The 24,146-nt window shown below is 38.9% G+C and overlaps 1 protein-coding gene across 1 annotated transcript; it reads right to left on the reverse strand.

The window, feature by feature from the left end:
* Window positions 1-2,166: 2,166 nt before the first annotated feature.
* Window positions 2,167-23,583, reverse strand: TYRP1 (tyrosinase related protein 1). Its single transcript, XM_060762356.2, has 7 exons — window positions 23,211-23,583; window positions 19,246-19,568; window positions 17,006-17,210; window positions 12,915-13,082; window positions 9,178-9,357; window positions 5,460-5,606; window positions 2,167-3,343 (listed from the first exon to the last, which is right to left on the reverse strand). The coding sequence occupies exons 1-7, from the start codon at window positions 23,572-23,574 to the stop codon at window positions 3,138-3,140; spliced, it is 1,593 nt and encodes a 530-aa protein (XP_060618339.2). The 5' UTR covers window positions 23,575-23,583; the 3' UTR covers window positions 2,167-3,137.
* Between the last annotated feature and the right edge of the window lie 563 nt (window positions 23,584-24,146).

Raw genomic sequence — 24,146 nt, forward strand, 5'->3', positions numbered from 1 at the left:
ATTTAGGTTGAGCTGTGCAGGGTTGGAACGGTAGTGAAACAATTACATTTTCACCTTAAGGAGAAGGCAAAGTAGGGACATTAGGAAATGAGGTCCTCGGTACATAGATTGACTGCAGCAATTGTATATCACAAAAGTCATGCCAACCCAGGTCACAGGGCAGGGAACACCACCTACGAACCCAAGGCACATGATCGGATGGCAAACCCACTCAAATTCCTCCAGGATCAACAGAGAAACACTGTGGCATTAAACAAAACGAGCCATGATGTTTGACTTTTTTATTGACATCAAGGGAAAAAAGAAAAGCAAAAACAAAGTGCTCTCAACACAAAACAAAACAAAACAAGCAAATGGAAAAAATTATTTGGCTATAATATGAGGAGTAGCCAGCCTATAGTGGTATGTGCAGTTTTTCCTGCCACAGTTGTGTGTGTTCAACACACATATTTTTTAACAGCTGTAACAACTGCTAATCCTTCAGCATAAATATATCTTGGGTTTGGGGAAACTTTCTTTTCTGAAATCTCATAAGGCACCTGTAACATTTTTAGGAAACACTAAGTAGCTACACTGAATTTAGTGTCTTGGAAGTCTGCGGTTAAGGCAGTATCTCTATTGTCTCCCAGGGAAGTCGGAATGCTTGAAAGTTACTTTTTAAAAGTAATTGTTTTTAATTTTAGCTTTTAGGCTAAAAAATGGTTGCCACTATACTTGATGTGTAATTCCTTTTGGCTTCACTTTTCATAAGTAATTGAAATAGTTAACTTTTGTTAGCTCATTCTGTATCAACACTGACATATAATCCAGTTTCAGAATGCTGATTAAATGCAGTGTAGACTCATATTATCAAATTCAATGCCATTAATCTGCATTCTGAAACTGGATTATATGGCAGAGGAGATCCAACCTTAGTAAGAATATTAGAATTCTATGTGTTCTTGGCCTTTTGGTCCAACATATACACCCTTCCTATCCACTTCTTTATTTCTGCAACAGATAATGTAGCAAAAGCCTGTGTCCAATTGGTGAATTCAACCACATATGATATTCCTCTCTTACCAACAGTGAGGTCATATTCTGTAACTGTTAAAAAATTGCAGTCATACTATCAAAAACGTTACAGCTATGCCATAAAAGGAATAATGCTATCCCTCATCGATATACAACATCGTGTATAGTAATTTTGCCTCACTGAATGGAAATAGGAACTAGTTGAAAGCAACAAGGAATTAGTTGAAAGTAACTAATTCCTTGAGCAGGAAAAGTTCTGTGTATGTCAGAGACACAATTCTGCCCCAACTGAAGGAAATAAGAGTTTATTGAAATTTCCACAGGCACAACGAAACAAGATGCTATTATGTGTAATATCTGTGTATATAATAATAACTATTCTTAAAATGATTGAACTTTATATGAATTGTTGTGATTTTCATCTATATTCCAATTCTATTTCAAAATGAGAAATTACAATCCTTTAATTTGTACAAATATTCAAAATGACATTAGACATATCCTTTGCAGAATCCCCTTTAAGCAACAGATTTGTACATGATTTTTTTAAAAGGTAAGGGACAAGTTAAACTGTTTTCAGTCCTGCCATCTTGCGGCTGTCCTATGTACTGTCCTTTATATAATATGCACAAAGCATGTGAAAGCGGTGGACATATTTTTATTCTAGGCATACGAGAATAGATCAATAGGCTGGATATTTTTCAAAAATGCATGCAATAAGTTGCGTGGAAGTACTATATAGTACTCAAATTATTTGGGCAAATAATTATGGAGCAAATTTGTGTAGAGACCTAAGCAAGAATAGATAACGGTAACTGTCTTAAACAACTTAAAGGCACCAGATCCCAGCTTATCTTGCAAACTAAACAGGGTCATCCAGGCCCGTAGCCAGGATTTCGTTTCGGGGGGGGGGGGGTGGTGGTGAATTTTTTTCAGGGGGGGTTTGGGGGGGGCTGAGTTTCAGGGGGGGGGGGGGCTGAGTCTGAGTGAAAGAGGATCTACCCTAGCAAACCTTTTGTATCATTACCCCAATACCCCCATGCATATGGGATATATTGAGTATGGTGATCAGATCATGATATGAATAAACATAACAGTTTAAGTAATGCACCAGTAAGGCCTTTTCGTGAACCACCATGAGAATTTCGGGGGGGGGGGGGCTGAAGCCCCCTGAGGCCCCCCCCCCCGGCTACATGCCTAGGGTCATCTCTAGTTAGTTCTTGGATGGGAGACCAACTCTGAGTATTTCTTCCCTAAAAAACACCCTATGAAATTAACAAACTATTCAAAAGCACATACGGACAGATGTAAAATTAGAAACATGGTGTATGTTATGTTTGTTTGAGTAAGACGGTATCCATGTTTTGCATTTTGAATGTGCATGCATTTCAATTTTGTGTTTAAGTTGGCTATAAATAAATATAATACTAATAATATTACATGGCTTACCTGCTAGTTGCCTGTGTGTGATTTTCTTAGGATTTCCCCCCTAGAAGCATCTCAAACAATCAGAAATGATGGAGCCACTTTCCAAATTGCTACATATAGTCAAATTTAACTATCAGCTAGTGCCACCGAGAGAGAACAAACACAGTCTAGAATTAGAGTATTGTTTCATTATATGGTCCAATGGGTTATTTCTTAGTTAAGCAGGGATCACAAATGGCAAACGATGACTACCTAAATAGTGACCAAATTTGCCCTCTCTCACTATAATTAACAATAGATGATTGAAATTATGAGTGTTTGTCAATAAATGTTCATAACAACCACTCTGTCATTTCATCTGCATCCAAATCTCATGTAGACAAAAAGGATCAGTTTCTATAACAAGCTAAACAGAAGAAGCATGTGCAGCCTTTAGTTTAAAACTCTCTCAAATGGCTGCCACCTTAACAGTCTGGAAATGCCAGTTATTTTTTTTTCTAACAATATATATGGAATTGAAGCAAAAGGAACAAGTGAAAATTCCAAGAAACAAAGAAAATGTGTTACAGGTACAAATCTCTTGAGATTTCCCTTGTGATAGGAGCTCTAGCAAAGTTTATCACAGTTAATGTTCTTTATTGTCAGATAGATCAGAGAGAGTTGCCACTAGAAAAGGTGCAAAAGCAGTTGCTATTTCACACAACTGACTGGCTTGGGGTGGGTATACTGTCGTAATCATCTGAGTAAGTCTGATATTGTTCATTGAGAAGAGGCTGGTGGATTTCATCGTCCCTCCGTCTGGCGTGAACTATGCATGTGGCGCCGGCAAATATAATTGCAACCAGGATCAAGGCTGTCACAATTGCGATAGTTATGATCTCAGTGATGTGGAGGGCCCGAGCTAGAAAGATAAAAGAATGGATCATAGAAGGTTACAAGTTGAAAATTGTGGACGAGGGCCCTCTAGATAATTTTGTACTGAAAATTCTGTAATCCCTTACCCCTAATTTGGATGATGGTAGTTGTAGGACCAAAACATCTGAGAAATTAATTGAGGGCTATCTACAAGAGGACATCCCTAATGGAGATAGAGGTCTGACCAACTGAATACCTTTCTTTAAAAATTCTGGATGACACCATATTCCTACCACTGTTGATTGCAATGATAATACCAGACAGGACAACTTCTGAATTTTGGTGTCTGTGTGAGCTGCATTAGATCCTCCCAGTCCAATCCTGCCATCCAGTTGCCTCAAAAATGCTGACAGCATGTAACCCTCCCAACACCGTAAGGTCTGCAAACCTGGTCTTATGAAGAGGAAAGAAAACAAGGACTTAGGGTCCATCTACACTGCCCATTTAATGAAACTTCAAAACAACTTGAAATTGTGACATTACAAAATGCAAGGTATCAACGTACATTGCAGAGTGAATCAAAAAGGTTACAGAGCATTAAAAAGTTGCAGGAAAGTCTGAGATAAGTCCTTGAATGTGCTACAGAACATTGCAGTGTAACCCAGGTCACAAGGTGAAATCAGCTCCATAAAATGGAAAGTGCATTGTTGACACTTGCCCTTGCTGAAGTGCTTTTTTGAATTCAGAATGCAGGGGAGAGTGCTGCTGAAAAATGCCCCAAGGGCATGGCTGGCTAGCAGGAGACTAACTGACCCTTTTTTTTTGGGGGGGGGGGGGGGTTATTGATTACTTCCACTCCTGTCACTTTATCTTTTCTTCCTACATTCTTTGCCTCTGGAACACTGATGCGCATCTCTCTGGGAAATGGAAAAAAAATCATGTAGAGCAGTTTGAAGCCAGGAAGGTAGTTACATTAACCAGAAGAATGCCAGTCTGGGGCAGAGGTGCATAGATGGCCTGATCAGGGTCATAAGTATCTTTTCTCAAACAAGTGTGAGATATTGGGAGCTGAATGTCATAATGGTCACTGGAATGCATGGTATCCACCTAGAGTCCTACTTCTTTCTGAGTCCTACTTCCTTCTGTGCCGCAGAGTTTTTCCTGGGAGACTCTTAAACTCCAGAAAGAGACTCAACATTCAAATGTGGTGGTCATTTGTAGATTTCAACCTTGCCTTCCTGAATATATACCATTTTCTTTACTCAAACTATAAGCTGCATAAACCAGAGCAAATCTGAATCAGTGCCAACTCAGCTCTCCAGTGAAGTCTTAATCCAGTTTCATCCTTTTATATTAGCTCTAGTCTGGTTTATTGGGCACTGAAGCAAACCTGTTTTCTGGTCTCCTAGCCCACATTGAAATATGGCTGAGCAGAGGCTCTCTCTCTCTCTTTTTTGGACTTATCTCATGGTGATTCAACTTTAGTAGCCTTCATGGCCTGCTGAGTTCATTCAGAAGCCTACTCTCGATTCACATTTGTGGGAAGCCATTTCAACTGGGCTCAGGCCATCCTTTCCAATAAGCTTTGAACCACCAGGAGGCCATGATTCCTTGATCCCTCCAAAGAATTTTTCTTCCCAGGCACGTCTTCCTCTCCTTCTCCTCCTCTCCCTCCCCGTCTTCTCAAGCACACTAGTAGTCTGCATAAAACAGGGCAACAAGCCCCCCACCCCCACCTCCACTACCCCATCTCTTGCTTGTCTCTCACCATGGGAGAACATCATGACTCCTGAGGGTCTGTGGACCACAGGTTAAGAATCACGGGTTTACTCCACTGGGTTGTTATATCTTAGGAATTCAAGGCTATGTGTGTGTGTGTTGATGCTAAAAAAGAGCATGTTTCCTGCTTGTTTGTTTTCTTTTGTTTTTAAATTCAAACAAAGGAACACAGGCTGAATCTTGCCTTTCCAGTATTTTTGGTGGCCTTTCCTTGATATATTATGGAAATAGTTTCTGATCCATTATGGAAAGGACAATAGACCTTTGCATTTATTTAATGGATAGTACATCTGTAAATGATAAACTAACATTTAATCAATATAATCTAAGAAGGAGAAAACATAATCCACAGTATAATGAGAAAGAAAAGTTACGTAACTTACTTGGCCATTGAACTTCATAACTGTAGCCCAGATTTTCTGGTGCTGAAACAAACATCTCATTGTTGGTCACTGGAGGCCAGAATGGCACCATGTTGTACTGTCTATTGTGCCCAATGGGGGCATTTTCTAGAGGAAATATTGAAATATCTAAAGAAAAGAAAGAAAGAATGTTTGTTCTGTTTCAAGAACTTAACATAAGCATCTTGTTGCTGCTCTTCTCTGTAAAGAGGAGGAGGCACTTGGAATGAAAAAAATCAGTTTTGTATTAGTTCTGGCTGAAAGCTGATGTCTGTTGGGTCTAAAAGTGTTTTCAAGGATGGTCCATTGATCTAGAATCTATTTGATCAATGTGGATGTGAGTATCAACATGTATAAAATCGATCCTATGATGGAATTCAAATGACATGGAACAGATTTTTAGTCCCACAATTCTGGGATGTTTGACAAGGAGTAAGAAATTGGTTCCTATAAAGAAGAAAAAAAAACTCAATTTAGCATATGCTATTCCTCCCCAGTGTTTAGGACAAGATCAGGGACAGGTCTTATTGACTATTCTATCATTTCTGAGTGCTTAGATGGTGGCTTTTATCATACAGTCATCCATCCTTCTTTGTGGAATTGTCAGTGACTTCAAGACAACTTTATACCCTCCAGTTCTTCCAGTTTAGAAGGACAGTCCTAAACTAGTTCATCTTCTACTGACACATATTTTAGTGCCTTTAAAAATGCCCCAGTGTCTCCCTCCTTCTCACACTTTCTCCCTTGCTCTCGGTCCCACCGCCATCGCAGTCCCGTTTGGTGGGGATGAGAGACAGGGCCTTCTCCGTGGTAGACCCTCGGCTGTGGAACACCCTCCGTAATGAGGTTAGATCTGCCCCCTCTCTCCTGACCTTCCAGAAGAAGCTTAAATCCTGGCTATGGGATCAACCATTTGCAGAATAGATTGATTTTCTGGTGAAGATAAGAATTTATTTGACCGCAATGGATTGATTTGGATGATGATTTTAACCTAGCAAACTGTTTTTAATGTATGTTTATAACTGTTTTAATGTATATGGTTGTATTTTATTATATGTTTTATATTATATTGGCACTGAACAGTTGCCTGTTGGAAGCCATCCTGAGTCCCTCTCCAGAGGTTGAGAAGCACGGTATATATATATATATATATATATATATATATATATATATATATATACATGCTTATTTCAACTATTGCAAACTGAAATAAAACTGCAAAAATAGTTTGGACCAAATTTATTCAACAGTAGACCGAGAAGGGAAAGAGGTGCTTGGCCGTCCTTGAGATTTTCAATTTTTTACAAGATTTGAAAAACTCATTACATAAATTATAGGCTCTTTGTGCTCCAAATAGTGTTTTTTGTGCTCTTCTTCATTAATAGGATTTGTCTTCTGGTTCTTTTGACACATTTCAGAGTATTCATCTGTTAAATGTTGGAGGATATGCAACATCATCCTCTTTTTTTTTGTAACCATTTCATGCTTTCTGACAGCTTCTTTTTCTGTCTGTAAGTACCCTCTATATGTTAAGCAGAGGGTGTTATACCACAGAAGTAATAATGTGATTTTAAATATTATTTTGAAGTTTGACATGTTGGTTTTTAAATTATCATTTTTATATATCTATTTATTTTACTGTATTTGTATGTTTACATAACATAAAATCATTGCCTAAACTTGTAAGCTGTCTTGAGTTCCCTATGGGGTTGAGAAAGGCAGGGTATAAATAGGGCCAATAAATAAATAAATAAACAAATAAATTGTATGGCTCAGTCCTTATGAGAACACAAGTAGTGATTCCTGTTAGAATCTCATATATTTTACATCAATATCCTCCCCTCATTAAAAAAAACCCAACAACAACTCTGTATTTCTGCCTTGGAGAATGCTTTACTGAAGAGTCCCTGTGTATCTTCTAAAGATCCTTTGTGGACTGGGGAGGATTCATAGCCTTTTTCTAAATGCACTCAGGTCACGAGGGATACTGATGATGGAGATGATCAAATAGATTAAATTGGTTCCCTTCCATGTGAACCTCAAACAATTTATGCCCTCTTCTCATGTGAATCTGTAAGGGAAACATTGAAAGGAAACCTATTAAAAGAAAAAAAAAGAGGCCTGCCTCCATAGGAACACAGAGACATGGCACTGCTTCATTGTTATTGCAGAGAATGGCATTGTGACATAGTATGCTGTCTCTGCTTGAACATCTTTAACTGCATGTGGCAGTACTATGCACTGTAGCTTCTACTAAACATTGAAACTAGAAAGGAAAAGAAAAAAAGGGAGCCAGTTTACTTAATACACTGAAAAGTATATACTGCAGGATGGTTTGAAATGGTGTGAGTAATCATTCAAAGATATATGGACTAATGCATATATTTATGTTCCAGTCTGAGGACAGATCAGTTGCAGAGAATTTTCCAAAGATTACTTTAAAATAGGAGGGAAATATAATTGTCTCCCTTGCACAACAAGTTATATCAATCCAGGCACATATTCCGATTCAATCATGCTGGACACTCATACATACTTTTTGTATGCAGGCAAGGTTAGTACTGGAGGATACGTTGTTGTAGAAGCAAGTTGTTCTTCTCTAATAAACTTCAAGTGGTACTCAGCACACCCCAAATGCCATTTTGGAAACATGTGTTTAAACTTGCTCTGGAGTCTGTATGGCATCTTCCCTTCCCTTTTGCTTTGCTTTTCCAGACCTTTATTTTGCTTTGCCTTTGCCCAGACCTACAAAGAGGCTGCCTACCTCCTTCTCCACCACTTGCTTTTGTCTTGTATCTGGTGGCAGAACATGTCATGAACTTATGTGGTTTTGCAACAGTAACAAACAGATCTTTGCAACTTGACAGAATTGTTGCTTGACCTGGGTGAAAAACCACTGCTGGAAATGTGTGCCATATAGTAGAAAGTATAGTTTTTTTCCCTATCCCCCCCCCCCCCCTGTAGAATTATGGATAGCCATGCCTGACCTACATTTGCAAAGTTCTAAGATGGAGGTAAGACTAACTTTTTTATAAGATGGAGTGAAGAATGAAGGCTATGTCGGAAAATGCCACCACACCACGTGTGATAATTTATTCCACATTAGAGGGGGAGCAATAACATAACATTGTCCCTCTGAAAAGAATTCTGTCTGACAACGAAATTATACTTCATTTCCCAAATTATTGGCATTGTAGAGGAAGACACTGAACATTGTTCACACCTAGAAGTCTTTTATTTGATGTGTTCACGTTTGCTTCATTTATCTGACCTTTTTCTTTGGATGCCTAAATTCTATTTCTAAATGCTCAGCTCAAGTTTTGAGTTACTGCAATGCTAAAAGTTTGGGGAGCGAAAGGCAATTTTATTGGGGGTGGGGAATCAGAATTCTTACCCACATTGTTCTTTGCCCCACAGCTATACCCCTGTTGTACATCAGCAATACAAAAATGGCTTCCCTGACTGCATTTCATTCTGTTTCAGAGACAGAAGGAAAAAGCAGGAATTATGCCACTTAGATCTTAAGACAGCTGTATCTTTGCAGCAAGATCAGAGAAGCTTCTTTGTATAGACCAACATAGGTGCCTGGCCCATTTATCTCATGCACAGTACTGGGTGAGAATTAGGTAGACACATTACAACTGATAAATAGCTTTCTCTAGTTCATTGTGGAGAAATAAGGCAAACAAGAAGACCTCACCGGTATTGTGCCTCCTTAGCCATTCATCAAAGAGTGCATCAGTAAAGGTGTGAAGGAGAACAAAAATAGGATCATTCGGCGAGAGATGGGTTTGCCCTCCTGTGCCATTCAAAAACAGATGGGCCAGGTTGTGAAGACTGCGTACCATGGGATCATACTTTCCAGAAGGTTGGCTGTAGCCTGCATTAAGGAATGAAGAAGAGTCACAGGTTGGAAATTAAAAATGGAAATCGCACAGTATTCCCAGATGGATACAATTTCATCTGGCAGGATCCCAGGCAAATTTCTTGAGTTGCTCAAGGAAATTACATGACTCCTTCCACATTATGGACTCCCAGACATATGGCTGCTATTTCCCTAGAATTGTCCATTTTGAGCATTACAAAATCTGAATAATCTGGTTAGACTTGGAGAATGAGACATGACACACTCATTCATCCATCTGCTGTGTAAGCAAAGGGAAGTGTTGCACCCTGGTGGTGAAATGCAAAAATCTGTTTCTTAGCATTGAGCAAAGGCTTTTCCTTTGAAGCAAAAGGGCAGTGAACATAATCGAAACCACCACATGCATTTTCTAACTGCTGACACAAATGTCAAGATGATCCTATGCTTCCTAATGGGCCAGCTGTTTCTTCTGCTTGCCACATGTCTTTTTCTGAATGTCTGCCAACAGATGGACTTTGGAAAGGGACCTTATGCTTCAGTGGGCCTAAGAATTCTCCATTCTGATTTAACAGCACCACAAAACTAAATCAGGGAATGTGAGAATCTCAATTGTCAGCAGACTTCATTTTTTTCCTCTGGGGAGAAATGTTCACAATGTAGCATAATATAGTTCAGTGATATTGTCCTACTATATTGTATGAGCAATATACAGGCATATGTCACTAATGCAACAGGTTAAGGTCCAGACTATCCATAAAGTGAATGTTGCCTTAAAGCAAAGAATAGCTTTTTTTCCCCACTTGTCTTAATCTTAAAAACACATTTACATTATTATTCATTAAGTGTGCAATTGTCATGACACAACACTGAGATTCATGAACACTGCAGAATTAATTTAGTTGGCACCACTAAATGCCATGGCTCAATGCTATGGAATCATGAGAGCGATAGTTGTGTAAGGTGTTTTGCCTTCATTATGAATCAGTGCTGGTGCCTCATCAAACTACAACTCCCAGGATTCCATTGTATGGAATCATGTCAAATTGTATTACTTCTACAGTGTACATTCACCCTGAGATGAAAAATGGTGAGTCTGTAAAAGGACTGAGCATGAGTATTAAAATGATATTGTATTATATAACTTAAAAAATCCTATATGAATGGGCCAGGTTGTGAAGACTGCGTACCATGGGATCATACTTTCCAGAAGGTTGGCTGTAGCCTGCATTAAGGAATGAAGAAGAGTCACTCTAAAATGAAGTGACTCAAGTCTAATCCAATTTGCAAAAGCAGGATGATGAATCTTTACTTGTGGAATTCTCAAATGTGAGGATGAATATTTTTAAACATTTTCTGTGCTGTGGTTGAGATTCCAAGAGTCATTGTGCAGTTTGATTACATTTTGGGACAAGTTGGAACCTTGTTTTCTATGCAAAATGCTATATATAGCTTTCTTTCATTTTTTTTTTTTTTTACTATTGCTGATGCTGCTGAAAAAGTTCTGGGTCTGATCTTTTCATTTTCATTGTTCATTCGTTCAGTCAACTCTTCGTGACCTCATGGACCAGCCCACACCAGAGCGCCCTGTCGGCTGTCACCACCCCCATCTCCTTCAGAGTCAAGCCAGTCACTTCAAGGATACCATCCATCCATCTTGCCCTTGGTAAGCCCCTCTTCCCTTTTCCTTCCATTTTCCCCAGCATCACTGTCTTCTATAAGCTTTCCTTTCTTCTCATTTTCATACTGGGGGATAAATCTCATAGGGATGGCAATTTTCTTCACAAGATGTTTTGATGTACTAAGATGCCCTTTTTTGTCAAGGGTATGAAAAATGCACAAGTATTCTACATAATTCTATGTTACAGTTGAGAGTCAGTGTAGTGTAGTGTAGTGGTTTGAGAATTGGCCTATGACTCTGGAGGCCAGTGTCCAATTGCCCACTCAGACATCGAAACCCACTGACTGTCCTTGGGCAAGTCATATTCTCTCTTCCTTAGAGGAAGGTGAAAAAAACCCCCATGAAATAATCTTGCCAAAAACTCCCCTCAGTTTTCCTCAGGGTTGCCACAAATTGGGAATGACTTGTGGCACTTTCATGCTGCCACAAAATGCGGCTCAGACAGCATTAAAAACGCCATTTCTGAGTTGCATTGTAGCCACCTGTGGCTGCCAAAAGCCACCTAAGTGGAAAGGATCGACCACATGGCTCGGCCAATGCTCCATGCACCCTAATTCCTTGTAAAAATGATGCATAATCCTCCTTACCAATGCGGGAGGCTGTCTTCTCTCTGGATCACGTCATTCAGGGTGCAACAGAGCTTTGGAGCAGGAAGCTCTTTTCCTCTCCTGTTAAAGCTCCATCTCAATTCTCTGCCATTTTTTAGGTAATTAAAGTGGAGAGAGGCTTGGGAGGCATTGCCATCCCACTTCCCTGGCCTGTCTGAGTCCAGGGAGTGTGCACTTGGCCATCCCAGATGTCAATTTTTGCTGCCAGAGCACCAGTATGGATTTGGATCTTCCTGTGGGATCCAGATCTTAATTGGTGTATTTTTTACCCAGGATCAAGGTGTATTAAACAGTTTATCCTGGGTTAAAATGCATTAGTCTGGGTTTGTCATTTGGACACCCCAGGCTAATCAAATACTACACTGCATTATATGGCAGTGTAGATGAGGTCTTGAAGGCATGCAGCCACAACAAAATTGGTCTCCTTTTATTTGGGCCTGCCAGAAATTTGAGATCTTCAGAGGATGCCCTGTGTCATGTCCAATCACCTCCTGAAGTTAGGTTAGCGCTCCGCATAACAGGGTTTTCTCCCTGACCAACAAAGGTAGGTTGGAAGCATCTATTTTAAGCTTCCAGTGGTCATCCAAAGCAATGTAGTTCGGCATGGCATTCAGTGTTTGAAGTTCCTGTTTCAATTATTTCAAAATTACATGTAGGAATTTTTTGGACAGCTTTTGTGGAATTTTAAAGAATATTTAATGTGATTTTAAATGCTTTCAATTTCAATTGCTTTTTTAAAAATCTGTTCATCACTTCAAGAAACCTTGTGGGCTGGGAAGAGATACAGAAACACTACAAACAAATAAACAAACAAATATTAAGTCAGGAATACTTGACAATTTTAAAAACACATTTGACAACATAACAGGGTTGTATGGTAGATCAATATTTCAGTATGGAAAGCATTGTTTACATTACACTAGTATTTAGCCATAGAACATGTTATTTATAAAAATGGAAAAGGAATGATTTTCATTCATATGGAAAAATTAATATGGGGAATGCTTTACATTTTTCCTGATTAATACCATACTCATGTACTCTAATCTATTCCAGTTTGGGAAGATCCGGTGAATAACTTGAGGGTATGTCCTCTCCCTCTGTGTGTTTGTAGAACTTGAGGATACAATTGTTATATAATTATGGGTATTTTCGGAGAAGGAGAGAGGAGGAAGTGATTTTCTAAATGGCTTTGTGCTGCAAAAGGATGTGACCTTTCTCCAGCTCATTGCAAACTGTATGAGTAGAATAAGTTCTGTCCCAGTTTTTGCCTGACAGTTACTTGCCTTCCAGCGAATTACGAAAACTGTCTGTTGAATTTGAATAGAATGGCGGTGTATCAAATAATCCGACTTCTAAGCAAAGAGCTACATCCTGTGGCTCAGGAAGGCGCTGCACCATTGGCCGGGCAACATTTCCAGCCGGGTTTCTTCTAATTGGACCCCCTTCTGAGCCTGGCATCGGAAAGAAAGGGGAAAAAATTAGAAATGTTAGATGAGTTTAGGAGATTACCCTGCTAGGCCAGCCTTGGAAGAAAAAAAAATCAATGTTCATAGTTTCTGGCTCAAAATATCTTTAAATTACTAATCCATGTCTCAAGAGCACTTCAGACATTACAAGTATATTTTCCATTCAGTTTTTGTTTTGCACTGTTTCCTTTCTTTTTTTATGGTTGTCAGTATATAGGCTTTCAAATGAGTATTCATGGCATAGTTCAATACTTGACTTGGGTCTTTATTATCTAACAAAGTGTTCAAAAATTAAGAAAACATTGAAACTTATGTAAAGCTTTCTCCTAAATCTGCTGTTTTTCTTCTTCTATAGGAGAGGTATTTTTGTGTGTGGTTACAATCTACCTCAAAGTGCTTAAGGATTTCTTTGGAATTTCTTGGGAGTGTGTGCATTTTTGAACTGCTTTTATTGTTGAGAATTGAGAAAGATGTTGTGTGGTTGTGAGCCCTCATTACATACGTTTCTCTTTATGGCTCTATAGTCTCCCCAACCATCCCCACTTTCTGATCAAATGTCTCATGTGAGCAGTTACACCACGATATCACCCTCCCCCCCCCCACCTCTGGGATTTAACTGAAGCTAAAGGGGAAGCTAAAGAGACTGCAAACAGCTAGATTGAATATTGAAAGACAGCACACGACCACTCTTTAATTGGGCAGGTTGTAATTAAGGTAAGTTGAAGATCTGCACTCGTGAGAATTTCAGCTAAATTTGATTCTCTTTTGAACGGCCCGCCTCCCAAAACAATTTCTTTTCTGTTAAATTGAATGTGAAAAGCCAAACAAAATTTCAGCATAACACTAATTGTAAGTGATGTTTGAATGACCATAGCAGAATATCCAAACAAACATAACAGATGGGAAGTTTATCATTTTCCTGCTTTGAAAATAGTTGCACCACAGTAAACTGGCAGGTAGCTATGATACTAAAAAATATTGCTTGCTTGTTAGCTTGAGGACTTATCTACATGGGAATTATAGCCAAGACTCATTCTGAGTTTGCTTCTTTCTGTCTCCATGACATTCTGGTAATATTGTGGGGTAACCCAGATTAATCTGATTTAAACCCATGTTAAAAAATGTGGGATGCTCTGGAGTTTGCTTGAAACCCTGGAGCTTTGCAGCTTTGGATTGGGTCTGCTGTCAACATGGGACATCCCTCCTCTTTCCCCCAGTGCTTATCAGTGCAGGAAAATGGGATGGATAATGCCTGTGTTGGTGCTGTCACCCCTTTCAGATAGCTGGAGAGCTCCATGTGAGCTCTTGGTTGACACAGGCGCCATGTGTTGACATCAGCAGAGGAAGAAGGTGGGAAGATCAGCTCTCTCCTATTGTGAACAGTGTAGAAATCATAGATGAGCAAATGATGGTAGAAGGCTCAGCGGTATTGCTGGAGCCCAGCAGCTCCCTCAGCCATGCCCTAAAATAATGTCTATGGAAGGGGCAACTACTCAGTCTGCTGACCAAATGCAAGTGACTTCTTCTGAGCAGGCTGAGGAGGAGTTAACTGTTCCTGCTTTTGTGGATTTAAGAAAAGAAAGGTCTAAGCTGTGAAGGTTATTGAGGCTGGCTGAAAAGAGAGCCAACAACAAGTGACATCTTTATTTTAATTTAGGAATTAAAGGACTGAAGATTGTTACTTGATTGTTGGCTACAACATCAGTGCTTGAGCCAAGACCCTGGACTCTAGATTTCTCGGGCTCCCTGAAACCTGGTCTACCCTTGGACATTGGCTTTGGACTTTGACTCAACCTTTTATCTTGGACATTTCTGATAATTGGCTTTTCAACCTGAAATTGACATTTGGGTTTCTCTCTTTTTATTCCTGTGATTGTTTAGCATTTCTGTTGACTTATCGCCTCGACCTTGGACTGTTTATGTATGTTCTGCTTGCATTTGAGGGTTGAGGCTTTAACACTTTTTACCCCCTTTTTGCACTAGTACCACTGCTGATGTTGGCATTGGATACCATGATGTCCAGGAGCTCACATGGAGCTCTGTGGCCATCTGGAAATGATGAAGACAAAATAGACAGTAAGATACAGACCCTGGATTTACTGACCAGTGTTGATCCACTCTGAGACCTACTGTTCTAAGAAACTGACTTATAGGTGGCAAAACTCCCTTCAAACTTTGCTCACTGAATTCAAAAAGACATATTTCTGAATAGACATGCATAAGTTTGCCCCACCTGACAAGCTACCATATATTTTCAGCTACTGCAGTGAAGGAAATCATTCACTCCTCCATATTCATCAATTTTGTATTCATGAATTCAACAATCCACAGCCTGAAAATATGTTTTTTAATCCAAAAAGCAAACCTTTATTTTGCCATTTCATATTAGGGACTTCATTTTACTATAGCACTATATTGTTGTTGAGTTTGGGCATTTAATGTTTGCCTTTTATGTTTGGAATCTGCCTTGAGTCCCCACGGGGAGATAGGGTGGAATAATAATAATAATTATTATTATCATCATCATCATCATCATTAATTCTTGCATCCTGCTTTGGGGCATCTTACATGGGGACAAGCCCAGTCAAACACAGATTAAAGTAAAACACAGTAAAATTTAAAAATATCAAACATAAAAAACATAGCCAACAACAAACAACCAATAGCCTAACATAGTGGCCATATACTGAGCTTGTGCAATAAAACAAAGTAAAGACAGGCCTGGTGGGAAAGTCCAAGAGACAAATGATAAGTTTGGGCTAGAAGGGCCAAGTCAATTTGAGCAATGCAACTATAGGGCAGGTGAAGTGCAAGGGTCAGATATTGAATTATGGCTGGAGGGGCCACAATTTTATAGCGAACTGATTAATTCAAAGCACAGTGGAGCATCCACATTTTCAATTCTTTACAGAAAGTGGACAGGGTGGGTGCTAATCTAATGTCCCTGGGGAGAGAGTTCCAGAGTTGGGGGGGGCACAGCCGAGAAGGCCTTCTCTCTCATCCCCACCAACTGCACTAAGGAGCCCCCAGTGGTGCAGTGGGTTCAACCCTTGGGCTGGCAGGACTGAAGACCGACAGGTCGGAGGTTCAAATCTGGGGAGAGCATGGGTGAGCTTCCTCTGTCAGCTCCAGCTCCCCACATGGGAACATGAGAGAAGCTTCCCACAAGGATGGTAAAACATCAAAACATCTGAATGTCCCCTGGGCAATGTCCTTGCAGACAGCCAATTCTCTCACACCAGAAGCGACTTGTAGTTTCTCATGTCGCTGACATGAAAAAAAAAACGCACTTGTGACAGGGGTGGAAGCAAGAGAAGGACCTCCCCAGAAAATGTTAGAGCTTGCACACGTTCATAGGGGAAGATGAGATCACAAAGATAGGCAGGACCCAAATCATTTGTAAGTAATAGCTTGCACTTGGAATTGGGACCAGAAGCTTATTGGTATCCAATGGAGCTGTTTTAACAGGGGGCTGACTATTATTATTATTATTATTATTATTATTATTATTGTGGAATTTTCTATCCATGAATGTTGACCACCACAGGGTTCCTGGAACCTAACCTCAATGAATACTAAGAGTGGAATTCTATGTACCTTAGAGCATGGAGGGGGGGACATGTAGCTGTGAAGATGGGCTGCTAAACGCAAAGCCTAATCATTCTGAGTCAGCATAAGCCAATTGCTAAATGCTTGAAATTGTAGTCCAGCAACATCTGGAGTGCCACTGTATTAAGTTGTATTATTAAGGGTTAGAAAAACTATGTCATTTTTTTTCCTCTGGCAGCATGAAGTAGTAGGTTTTGTACCAATGCCAGTTGGCTCCTGTAAGAGGTATTGGAATCTTTTAAAATATTAATTTTGGGTGAGACCAGGGACTTCATTACACTCCAATAATTAAGACTTACTGTTGCATATGGTTCCCAAGGTGTCATAGTCATCAACATTTTCACACAAAACACGCCACTGAGAGAAGACAGAGTTTTGGCTTAGAAGATTGGTATCAAAGTTGCTTCTAGCTCCCATGAGCTCATCTGTGCAGATGTCACAAGTGTTTCTACCTGTTGCAAAGTTCCAGTAGGGGAGTGCAAAAGAAGGGTCCTGGATCATGTCCTGGAAAACAGAACAAAGGGTTAATAATGAATTGCATTGTGCTGAAGGTGAAATTCTAGGTTTGTTAAGGCATTATAGGTTGAGTATCCCTTATCCAAAATGCTTGGAATCAGAAAGGTTTCATATTTCGAATTTTCTCTCCCTCCCCCCTCACAATTTTATTGAGAATACTTGCATATACATAATGGGATTTCTTGGAGATGTTCATACATATCTTACACACATAGGCTAGTGGTAATTTTATACACAATATTTTAAATAATTTTGTGCATGTAACACAGTTTGTGTACACTGAACCAACACAAAACAAAGGCCACTTTGTATCTGCCACTCAGAACTATTTTGGAGTATTTTGGATTTCAGAATTATGGATAAGGGGTACCGACCTTTATTGTCAGTGGTACCAGAAATGTTTTCAACATCATCTTCCCATGTAAAGATGGAGAGTATATTTCTATTATCTGGCTATAGCATTTTGATGATGTTTCAACTCTTATGGCACCATTCTACAAAATTGTGGGATTTGTAGTTTACTGAAGAATGTAAAGTTTCAAGCAGAAAATTTTAAATACATTACCCAGGATTCCATGGGATGGAAGTAATGCCATTTTGTTTCTTGTTGATTCAATGTACACAAATTTTGTTTGGCATGCAGATAACCTCAAAATCTACACCCAAGGATACTTCCACTTAAATATCAGGCACTCCCCTGCTCCTGCCCATTCTGTATTTTCATTCAGACATTCAGCTTGCTATCTCTCCCAGCATTGCGTAGAGTGAAACCTTTCATATTTTTTAAAAAGACATTTAACCAAATTTTCATCTGAAAGTTGTGGGCTGAGTTAATAATGAGTAGAATGATATTGTTAATTCATATTGGTGAATGGAAGGAACAATGGGCTAAAAGGGGGTCTGGAAGAAAAGAAGGACAAGCACCTTGCTTTGTTCAATAATATTAAATGACATTAAAGCTATGTCTACATTTGAAATTCCTCACCCTGTCTGCAATTAGCAAAAGGGAATGGTGGTGATGCTGACATTCTTCAGTAATTTAGGGAAAACATGAAAAGGAAATCTGAAGAAAATGTATTTTTGAGACATTTCAGAGAAGCTATAGAACAGGGATGTCAAACTCATTTTCACAGAGGGCTGCATCAGCCTTATGGTTACCTTCAAAGAGTAATTGTAATTGTAAGACTGTATAAATGTTACTATATTTTCCCAGCGTTGAAAGCCTTGTGGGCCACATAAAATTACATGGTGGGCTGGATTCAGCCTGTGGGCCTTCCATTTGACATTTGTGCTCTAGAAGAACTTGAAAATACCTTTAGCTTTTGGCTAATGTGAGTAATGGGGACAGAAATTCTGCCTCAGGACAAGATTAACCTATTCTTCTACAATTTGCTATCCAGACCAGACTTGGTTGGATAGCCCCTTAAATAAAGGATTGTCTTCTGATAGTATTTGAAAGGAAGATCTTTTGTAACCGATCTGCTTTCTTGTACACATATGGAGAACCTGTGATTCTCCAGAAGGGAGACTGAGACTTACCTCATCCTTCACCATTGGTGTGCCTCAACCACTATCTTAATATGAGATTGTTATTGTTGTTATTTGGCATCAAGTCAGCTCCAACCTATGGTGATCCTATGAATGAGAAAACTCCAACAAATGGAGGGCATTCCACACGGCCATATATCCCAGAACATCAAGTCAGATAATCCACAATATCTGCTTTGAGCTGGGTTATCTGAGTCCACACTGCCATATAATCCAGTTCAATGTGGATTTTATACAGCTGTGTAGATGGGGCCTGCATCAACTTTTACTGATCTTGCAAACCCGATGTCATGACCTCCCTGGCTAAGTCAGTCTATCCATAGTGCTATCTTCCTCTTTCTCCCATCTTCCACTTTGCAAAGCATTATCATCTTTTCCAGTGAGTCACATAAACTCATGACATGTCCAAATTATTATAGCCTCAGTTCTCCTGTCTTCTAGGTAGATGGTATTAGATATGGAATAAGGAGATTACCTGGATGTCTTTTTCCAGCTGTAGAAGGTGGTATCTATGCCAGGTGAGAAATGCTGGACCTTCATGGGAGAAATCTATTCCTCCAAAACTGGGCTGCCCTGGGCCAAGGAATGTCTTTCTGACAGAGTAGTAATGGGACCACACAAAGTAATTATAAATTGTCACATTTTCGAATTGTGGTGTGTTACCATCAGGACCCAGTATTTCTTCCCGCCTTCGGATAGCAATCACAATGTTGGGGTGCACTGTGTTCTTAGCTTGTTGAAGGACTCTTAGGAATCGATTCCTTTCCTCATTACTCAGATCCAGGATGTTTCTTCTGACTAAAAATTAAGCAAATGGTACTAAGGAATAAAATGAAGTAGAAAAGGACAATGCACATTTATTCATTTCCTATTTTTAAAAAACATCCAAATCAGTAAAACCCAGGCACTGCAGAATTGCATTAGAACTCTCTTCCCACAGAATGATAGACTCTCATGAATTTCATGTTTATTCGGTTATAAAACATTCAGTTATAAAATATGTTATTTGTCTTTATATTGTAAAGACAAAAACAATCCTTTAGTACTTATTTTGTATTGGGAAATGAAACTAACATTTTACACGAGAACTGGGAATTCTGTGAATTCATTTATAGTTCATTCTAAAAAAGACAAGTACATTTGACTGAGCCTTATAGTCTTTCTATAATAATAATAATAATAATAATAATAATAATACTAACAACAACAACAACAACAACAACAACTTAATGTTTGCATTCCACTTCCATCTCCCCGAAGGGAATTGGGGCGCCTTCCATGGGGACAAGCCCAATCAACATAGTTGAAAATAAACACATTAAAATACATAAACAAAAGCATAAATCAAAATAAAGCATCATCATTATAACAAAATATAAAAGCAACCATTGAACCGACAGCCAATGGACCAGAAATAATATCCAGTTTTCGACAAGGGTAGGCAGACTGGTGCAAATCAATTGTAAGGATAGGGTTGATGGATAAAGTGAGTAAGTCAATTACCGATATTAGGGATAGAGGACAATATAAAGTAGAGCATTATATCTTTGGGTAGAAAACAGTAGTAAAGTGCAGGAATGAAATTTGGGTCATAGCTGGAGCCAAAATTGTCTGAGAAATTGTCTAATCAAAAGCACAGTGGAATGTCCACATTTTTAGCTCTTTGTGGAAGATGGACAGGGTGGGTACTAACTTAATCTCCCTGGGGAGGGAGTTCCAGAGCCAGGGGGCCACCACTGAGAAGGCCCTATCTCTCGTCCTCACAAACCGTACTTGTGATGGGGGTGGAAGCGAGAGGAGAGTCTCCCCAGAAGATCTTAGAGATTGCACAGATTTGTAGAGGAAGATCCTGAACTGACTAGGGCTTTATAGGTGGTAACCTGCACTTTGAATTGGGACCGGAAACTTATTGGCAGCCAGTTGAGTTGTTTGAACAGGGGGTTGACCACTTCCTGTAATTTGCTTCAGTTAACAATCGGACTGCCTACCTTTGCACTAACTGTAGTTTTCTAAGATATATTAAGTATCTACAATTAGTTCACCGTCTTTTTACAGAATTTTTTTACACAGACAAAAAAAACTTTGTTCAGGTAAAAAAAATATTTAGTGCGTGTAAATTAATGAATAATTTTGTTTTTTTGTTCACAATCTTTTGGTTTCTTCTCCTAACAAACATATTTTACACACCTATTTCATAGTGTCAATTTTTGCAAGCTATTTCCCACCAATATCTTTGTGCCTGTGTTGCCCAAGCTCAGACATTTCATGTGCATTTTCTTTAATATACACACTGCCGGCCTGCCTCTCTCTCTCTCTGAATAAGACTATTATGTATAGGAAAAACTTTGTACAGACAGTCCACGCATTACAAACATCTAACTTACATCTGACTCCTTGTTAAGAACGGGGGTGAGACTACAGGCAGTGAGAAAAATCTACCTTCAGAAGTGAAATTAACTTCTAAAAGAGTTCACATGGGGAAAATATGTATCTGTTGAAGTTTTAGCACTAGCATTTGTTTCTACAACAAGCCACATTTTTCAAAATCCAATTATCACAGGAACATAAAGTGAGGTGAAATCTTTTGAACAGGGGCAGAGACAGCAAAACAAACACCACAGTGCTGTTGACCCTTCCCTATGCTATCCAAAGTGCATATGTGTGTGTTTGTGTGTTTGTGTGTGTGTGTCTGGGTCTACACTTCAAAAATGTATCTGTTCCAACTTACTTACAAATTCAACTTAAGAACAAACCAACAAAACCTATCTTGTCTGTAACTTGGGAACTGCCCGTATACTAGATTCCACATATAGGGTGAAGGCAGAAAGATATTTTTAAATAAAAATTCACATGGACTGGATATCTTCTATATCTGCAGTCTACACTAATAAAAGAAGCAATATCAATCATTGTGTTTTCTCCATTGATGCTTAGCTATGTGTATGATTATCTCACCCTTTCAAATCTAAATAGCATGACATTTCAATCCTGCCTATACAAAACTGAGAATGTATCACTGTGTCATTAATGCACAATGGAGAACCTCCTTGTAGCAACACCAGAGGCACTCCAAGTGGCCAGCTACTGGTCAAAGGACATTTAATAAACTATCAAGCTTACAAACTCTGCTTTGTCTGTTTGTTAAAAATTTGTTAAAAATGTAATACAATTGTCTGTTGATACTGACACGATAAATAAATAAATAAATAAATAAATAAGTGCAGTTTAACTGCTGTGGCTCAATGTTATGGAATCATTAACATTGTGGTTTGGCCCTGGTCAAACTAGCACTCTTTGGGAAAGAAGGCTAAAGATCTTGTAAATAGCTCTCATGATTCCATAGCATTGGGCCATGGCAGTCAAAGGCATATCAAGCTGCATTAATTAACAAGGTTTCCATGCTGAGCAAGAATTTGACCTCTATTTCCCATAGCTTCAGACCATCACACCATGTTGGCTAAACAGGCAGCCCTTTAAAAAAGAAAATAGTGTAAAGCTTTCTGCAAAATGGATCCCAAATCACACTTTTCTGAACAAGAGCTGGAATTTGCCACTCAGTCCCAAATTTGACCTAAAATGTAGACATCTGCCAAAATGTGAATATCATGTCTGATCAAATGCAGTTCATAAATGTGTATTTAAAAGTAAACACATTTCAAAAATATGTTGTGATTGTGAAGGTACCCAAACCAATTGAAAATGTGAATGCCAAACTTTTGGATATGTGTCACTGAATGTCGCACAAAGTCTGGTGATGCTGTAATAAAACATGTATATTTCTACAGCATAAAGTGCAGATATGTTAAATTACAGTACAGATTTATCCCAAATATTATGTTTTCCTTTCTGACGCAAAGACTCAGAATGCTGTGAAAACATATAGCTGGAGATCTACCCATCTCAAATGTATTATTGATTGGATTAGTCCAATGCTTTCTAAACTGTGTGTCACAACATATTAGTGTATCGGATGCAGGGTATAGGTGAGTTACACTAACTTAATGAGATATAACAAAAATCTTGGAAATGTATGTTATTCTCTTACAAATCATATATTTTAAAAAATATGAATGAAAGATTTTTATAATATACATTGTGTCATCATACATTTTATTGTTACAATTTATTTGTCTGTCCACATCTATCATAAGGGGTTGATTTACCTCTTGTTTGGTAGTAAAACTGAATTACTGTGTCGTGAAATTATGCATGTTTAAAAAGTGTTTCACCATCATGAAATATTGGGAAAGCTCTGGCTTAGATGTTCACAGAGGCACTGAAAACTGACTCATTATGAATAATTTCTTATCAGAAACACATCGATATTAGGTAGTCAAAATTCTGAAATCATTACAGAAAAAGAAAGCATTTTTTTTTACCAATAAGGCATGACAAAAGCGTGAATATTAAGTTCATTTTCTTTTTGAAAGTTCTCCTTACCTGTCTGAGTCTGCTGGTCACATGCAGGTCCACTCCAACCGGATCGGCAGGACCCACAATTGTAGCCTGAAAAATTTCTGTTGCATTGGCAGGTTCGGTTGAAGAAGCGTAGAGGCCACTGCTCCCGGTCATCTTGACCATCATGCATATACTGTGGTCCATGGGGCCGACTGTCTGCCATCACTTGGACACATTGGCCCCTTCCAGTAGATGATCCACAACGGTCTGAACCAGGTATCACCACTGGAGATAGATCTGGGCAACATTCACCGCTCGTCAGAGCCGCAACTGTAGCACACTGTCGGGGGAACTGAGCATGAATTTCTTGTAAAAGGGTGAGGAGTAGTAATATAGATAGAGACATAATAACGCTCTGGATTTAGCAAAATGGAGAAGTCTGATCTCGTGTCCCTTCTTTTGAGTCAGTATCCAGAGAATGCTTTTATTTTCCTTGTAGAGAATGTAAGTTCTAAAATGGAAGAAGAAAGGAGAAGTACATTATAATGCCACAAAATATCCACCCAAGACATCTTCACCAATTTTTTAATTTGCTCCAGATTTTTTAAAATCCATTTTTTGAAAGGATGTTTAATGCAATTATAGTTTGAATTGTTGTTTACAAGTTGGTCATTTATCCTCGAAACTTGGGATCAGAATGTTATGTATTTCATATTTCTTTGGATATTGGAATACTTGTATATAAATAAAGAGATATCTTGAAAAATGCCCTCCCTAGATACACACTGAACCAAGTCAAGATGTGTAGTATTCAAAGCCTGGTAAGATATTTTGCACATGAGACAGAAAACTGTCACAGGTACCTCTTCTCTGTACTGGCAGTAAAAATGCAACTTGTGTATCTCTTATCCAAAATGCTTGGGACCAGATGTGTTTTCAGATTTTTTTTTCATATTTTAGAACATCTATCTTTGCATA

The sequence above is a fragment of the Anolis sagrei genome, chromosome 2, assembly GCF_037176765.1.
Source record: "Anolis sagrei isolate rAnoSag1 chromosome 2, rAnoSag1.mat, whole genome shotgun sequence".
NCBI classification, from domain to species: Eukaryota; Metazoa; Chordata; class Lepidosauria; order Squamata; family Dactyloidae; genus Anolis; species Anolis sagrei.